This window comes from Myotis davidii, unplaced genomic scaffold (genome assembly GCF_000327345.1).
Source record: "Myotis davidii unplaced genomic scaffold, ASM32734v1 scaffold370, whole genome shotgun sequence".
NCBI classification, from domain to species: Eukaryota; Metazoa; Chordata; class Mammalia; order Chiroptera; family Vespertilionidae; genus Myotis; species Myotis davidii.
The window spans coordinates 6,216,664-6,222,728 of NW_006288615.1; the positions used below are offsets into that span (position 1 = coordinate 6,216,664).

The 6,065-nt window shown below is 47.7% G+C and overlaps 1 protein-coding gene across 1 annotated transcript in view; it reads right to left on the reverse strand.

Annotated features, from left to right (window-relative positions):
- Positions 1 to 6,065, reverse strand: part of COL6A3 (collagen type VI alpha 3) — a 74,957-nt gene that overhangs the window by 18,316 nt on the left and 50,576 nt on the right. Inside the window, 7 exon segments of the mRNA XM_015561807.1 lie at positions 250 to 312; positions 1,349 to 1,411; positions 1,857 to 1,892; positions 2,075 to 2,125; positions 3,752 to 3,814; positions 4,739 to 4,801; positions 6,051 to 6,059. Of these exon segments, the coding sequence (XP_015417293.1) occupies positions 250 to 312; positions 1,349 to 1,411; positions 1,857 to 1,892; positions 2,075 to 2,125; positions 3,752 to 3,814; positions 4,739 to 4,801; positions 6,051 to 6,059 (348 nt within the window).

Below are 6,065 nucleotides of genomic sequence, written 5' to 3' on the forward strand. Positions count from 1 at the left end.
AGACAAGGAAACTACACCAGGGAATCGTAGAGGCAAACCGCAAGTAGGCCCTGGATTACAGAGTGCCACTTGCTCAAGAGCTCTTTTCCTCATTGTGGTGTCAGAAGGGAAGTGGTTAAAAGGAAACAACAATAACAACAAAGATGTAGCACATCGTCTTTGTGAGAAGGAGATAGTGGAAAGTTTTCAGGGACCACACACAAGGCATCCACCCTACGGGCAGCTTAATGGGAACCGGCAGGTACTTACAGATGGTCCCGGGTAGCCAGGGTCTCCCTTCTGTCCCACTGTCCCTGGAGGCCCTGAATTTCCCTGCAAGGGGCAGAAAAGCACCATTCAGCTGTGGCAAAGGAAGGAACATTCGCAGCTCCCACCATTGGAAAGGGGGGTGAAGATGATCTAACCCGATGCCCCCCATCACCACAGGGAAGCTCTCATTTTCAGGATTCCTGTGTCTCCAAGATTCAAATGTAAGGACAAGAGACTCTCACAAAACTCATGTGTATCTCTAACAACTGTGCACTCTGGGAGGTTAGGGAAGGCAGATGCTTCCCTAAGAACCATGAATGAGACTGCCCAGGAATGCACAAGAAATCAGTAACTGATAATTAATTAGGTCACTGTTGGTGTAGACAACCAATTTAATGTTTACAAACCCCACCTTCATTTAAGCAGTAACTGATCTAATTTGACTGTATTCACTGAGCAAATGAACAGGACAATTATGGTGAGTTTAATTACATTTTAGGCTAAAAATAACTGTTAGAAATTTTTACCTGTATCTAGACCACAATTTGTTCATTCAAGACACACTGCAATTTTAAGGGGGTGAGTAAACATCTCCCTGAAGAGAGGAATGCAGAACCAAACGCAGCTTAAGGAAGAGGAGTTCTATCATGATGGGAGGCGGGAGCACAGGGTCCTAGCCTGGCTTGCCTCTGAGCCCGGGACCCGCATAAACACAGCACGCACCCCATGACACCCTGTTGCTTCACCATCTGGTGGATAAGACCAAATGTGGGCACACGGACTCTGACATTACACGTTTTGACACCTGAGTCCCCCTGGTGCCATGCAGGGAGAGAATCATGGACTTATGACCCTTGAAATGTGTTATAGGAAGGGGCTCTCGGGGTCTCCCCAGAGGGGGAAAACACAGCCATAGCCACAGGTGGTCCTGAAAACATGAGCCTTTGGCTTAGGGTTCCTTTGCTCCCACCCCATGCTCTCACTGGCCAGGTTGCAGGTGACAAAGGAGAACTTTCACAGAAGTGGTGGAGGCGTCAGGGTTGGGCCAGCCTCCCACACGTTCTCATTCCTGTGGCAGCCACGGTCCAGGCAAACTTACCCTTCGACCTCTGATGCCTTTGGGTCCTGGTGCTCCCCCTGTTCCTGGGTCGCCAGGGGTACCCTGAGAAGAGAGCCAGGAGGCGGTACATTAGCTCTAGAATGGAAGGTGGAGCCGAGGGTTCCTGGGGCATCTGGACCACACTTCCCAGAGCAGCCAAATGGCTGACTTTGGTTACTTTCCCACTGGGTTATTAGTGCATGAGAGTCTTGCAGGTTTAGCCTTAGCTTGTTGAATCAGTAATAATAACATCAGGAAGATACATCATTTTAAGGTCTACAAAGTATTTTATTGCATTTTCATTTAATCCTCAGAAGTACCATGACAAGTGCATACTGTCATCTCCATTGGACAGATGAGGGACTTAGAGAGTGAGCCTTCCCAAGGTCACCCAGTCCATAAGTGGCTGACCCAAGACTAGAACTAAGATATTCTGCTTTGCAGCCCATGGACACACTAGATTCATACTAAAACAATGGCAATGCGTAACCACCAGGGGAATATTTACCTTTGGACCTGGGTAGCCAGGAAATCCTCTTTCTCCCTATAAAAGATAAATAAACGACTCAATATTTGGTCTCAATTTAAATTTATCTAAAATAAATTATTCCTGAGCAGAAAAAAAATACATATATTTCTAGAGTCATCAAGAGAAAAAATTCACTATATCACAATAAAATTTTGAGAAAGGGTTCTGTACAAATACAATACGTCGGACGTATATACCTTTTTGCCTTTGCGTCCTTCACTGCCAATCCCATCTCGACCATCATCTCCCTAATTGTGAAAAGACAGCATTACTGCAGGTCACCATGTTGGGCATGCCACACCCACCTCTGTCTAAAGCCCTGAGCAGGGTCCTTGAGTCGCTGAAAAGTTCCCAGATCGAGGTATAGCTTAAGGCATTGTTCCTGTTCTTACACCATCTTCCAGGTGTGAACAAGACCATGTCTGTAAGAGGGTGGGCTTTAAGCACTCCTGTGGCAAATGGTACTGGTGGGCCCACCTATTTACAGATCCACTATGGCTGTTGGTAAAGATACCGCTTGCAGGTGGAATCAAAGACTCATTGAACCTGGGAATCTTAGAGTTAAAAGGACTCTGGAAGGTCACCTTCACTCTCTGTATCTATGAATCTTTAATTCGACTTCAAAGCAAAAACACGGGACTCATTCTCCCATACCCTCCTGAGTGGTCTGTGCTCAGACCTTTTCCCCCCCGCCCTGTGTCCCTCGCCTGCATAGATCATCCCACTAGACCAGTGGTCGGCAAACTGCGGCTCGGCAAACCGCAGCTCACAAGACACATGCGGCTCTTTGGCCCCTTCAGTGTGACTCTTCCACAAAATACCGACTTCTGCGCATGGGCCATGAAGTTTCAATCGCACTGTCCGTGCGCGCCTGCATGTGGTATTTTGTGGAAGAGCCACACTGAAGGGGCCAAAGAGCCACATTTGGCTCACGAACTGCAGTTTGCCGACCATGGCACTAGACTATCTTCTTTCTGAATACCTCCTCCCGGATTCTCACATCTGTCCCTGTCGCCTTCTCATAGCAGCTTTTAGGACTGCACACAATTACTTCAATCAGAAGTTATGTGAAACATGCATCAATATCTCTAAAACATGCATGGAACATGCTACTTAATTTACAGTTTCAAATGGACATCAACAGTGGAAGAGCCATTGCCCTCAAATTTATAGAAACAGAATCAGAAAGAGATTTTTTTTGATAGTTTGAATGGATTTTAAGTTTGACTTTTTTCTCTCTGCTTCTGAAACTAAGAGTAATGGAAATGGATTTTTTTAAACTTCAGTTTGCTGTAGAGAAGTTACATTCACAAGGAAAATATTTTAAAACTTTAGGATCATAAGACAGATCAACCTGGTCAGTTCCTCTAGTTTTTATGTATACTGGCTTATTTTAGGAAAAATTACCAACATTCTGCAGATTTCTTTTTCTTGCATAGAAATATATCTTACAAGATCATTTTAAATAACAATTTTTAAATGCGTTATCAAGGTAGCGATTTCTATTCCTGGGATGTCTCATTCAAAGGGAAATGTTTCAAGCTGGCTTAAGACCTTATCAAACCCAATTCCATTTGAACCCAAGGACATGTATTTCTTTGCAGAAAAGCTCCATGTGGAAGTGCTCACAAAGCATTCATAAGCCCAAAGATGAAGGCGGTCAAACCTTATTTGACATTTATTTGCTGGTTATAAGCAGCAGGTTTCACTATTTTCAATCACATCCCCGATGACAGGAGAAGCAACTACTGAGTTACCTCTGTTTGGAAAGAAACTAATTTGCATTGGCAAAGGCTAGCCTGGCACAAGCCCCACCTCCCGCTTCCTGGGCATTTCAGCAAAGAGTTAGTGACAACAGCGTATATTGATCTTACCGTCTCCCCACGGGGCCCCCGGTTCCCGATTCCTCCCTTTGGTCCTGGATCTCCGGGCTCGCCCTGCACACGAGAGAGAAAGCTGAGACACCTGAGGGCCCAGGCCCATCTGAAATGAGAGTCCAGCCCTATCGTTCTAGGTGATGCCACTGCCAACTTCAACTTTTGAATTTTGATAAAAATGATCTCTTCAGTGGCAACGTTCATATGTCGACTCCTGGAGAAGAATCAGGAAAGCAGGTGTGTGGCCTTTTCATAAAGATGGCATGGGGACATGCTGACAGGGAGAGAGAGAGAGAGAGAGAGAGAGAGAGAGAGAGAGAGAGAGAGAGAAGAAGGAGGAGAAGGAGGAGGAAGAGGAGGAGGAGGAGGAGGAGGAGGAGGAGATGATCCAGGGAAACCCAACACCAACAAGAGGCAGAAAAAAAAAAATTCTGGACTCGCAGGAACACATTTCTTTTGCTGAGAAAATGCTGCCCTTTCAGACTGGTTATGTTAAATTGTGGTTTTTCTCAAGGTTTGTAGAAAGCAGGTTCTCAGATAGTCAAGGCTCTTAGATCAGCTCAACGTGGTCAGCAGAGCAGCTGTGTGGACCACTAATATTCAAACAAAGTGTGTTCAGCAAGTCTGGTGCTGTGCTATGTGCCCCCCCCCCCCCCCCCCCGCCCCGCCCCACAACACACACACACCCATTTTGATTACTCCGAGATGCTGAACTGTGGCCACCGTTCATGGCAGGAGCAGATCAGACAACTACAGCTGTTGGCAAGTCCCGGCTACTAGAAAGCCAACCCACTGAGCATGAGCCATGTGTTCCCTCATGGTCAAGCGTCTCTCAACAGGGAGGCTGGGTGGGAAAGACCAGAGGGGAGGTGAAGGGATGTGCAAATGAAGCAGGTAGACAGGCTGGCAAATGAGGGAGAGGCTGCCTGGGGGGCTGGCTGGGCCTGACCCCCAGAAACCAGCTCCACCTTTGTCCAAACAAACCTTTCTTCCCAGCGGCCCAGTTCTGCCACGTTCTCCCGGAGGGCCTGCGGTCCCTCCGCTCCCCTGCAGTGGGAGAAGAGGAGTGTCAGTGAAAATTCGCCTTCCAAGTCTAAGGGTCTGAATCCCGCCTCCCCCCCAGTCCCCGGGGGTCAGAGCCCCAATACTTAGTGCCATCCAAGGTGCTGGAGACACAACTGCAAACACACATGACTTGTGCAACTCCAGTGTTAGTGTGACCCTAGGCCAGTTTGCACAACGGTGCAGTTTTCCACGTACATTCATATCCCATGTCCCTGACTGGAGGACAAGAACCCAGATTTGATGTGGCTTTTGTCCTTCTGCCTGTGGTTATATGAGTGTGGAGACCTGTGCGCACTTATCCGTTGAGTGAAGGAATGAATCAGTGTCCTGCATGTGGCACAGCCTAGTGAGCACAGGAATGACCCCACGAATATGGCAGAAACCAGCTCTCGGTAATAATCAGTAATTATTGCAAGAGCTCTGCCTCATCCATATTCCGTCTCAGATTCTTGATTAATAAGAGCTAAAATAAATATTGGCAAAAAAACTAACGGCTTTAAAAATAGGTAAATATCAGGTTTCAAAGTTGGGAGGATTAAGTACACAACGGCTCTCCCCGAGTTCCTGCTTCCACGGCAAAGCGCATCTGTGCCCTCAGGGAGCAACAGGCCGGTTCGTTGCCAGGTTTCAGTCACTGCTCTTTTCTGTAACAAATGGTAGGGTGGCTCCCACAGTATCCAATCGCACACCAGGGACAGCAGGTGTGTAGGACACCTGGTCCCAGCTCGGCTGTAACTACATGTCCGCCCATCATCACTAACAGCTGAGATGTTGAATTCTGCAGTCACAGCAGATTTAAGGAACATCTTCTGTGCTGAACTGGAGGATGGAGAATTCCATCCACAAAAGAGCGAACCTCAGAGCCAATCTCCAGGGCCGATTATGAAACCATTTGTCATAATCTGAGCATTTCTGTGGATTGGGTTACATTTATGCAGTTTCACGCTGAGACCTCGGGGACAGGCACATCCTGCTTCACTGCCCCCAACTGGCCCATGTTGGAAGGAGCAGCATTGGGGCCTAGATGCCCCTGGGCCACCAAGGAAACAGGGTTCTTCCTTCCTCACATACACTGGCTGTGAGGACTGAGGTCAACCCAGGGTTAGTGCCACCAAAGAGTCAGGCAAAAAGGAAAGTCTGTCCTAAGCAATACCCCCCACACAACCCCAGCCTGCTCAGGCCCCACGCAGTCCGCTTAGCCACACAGAAGGGTGAGCTGAGATGCACTTACCCGAGGACCAGGAAT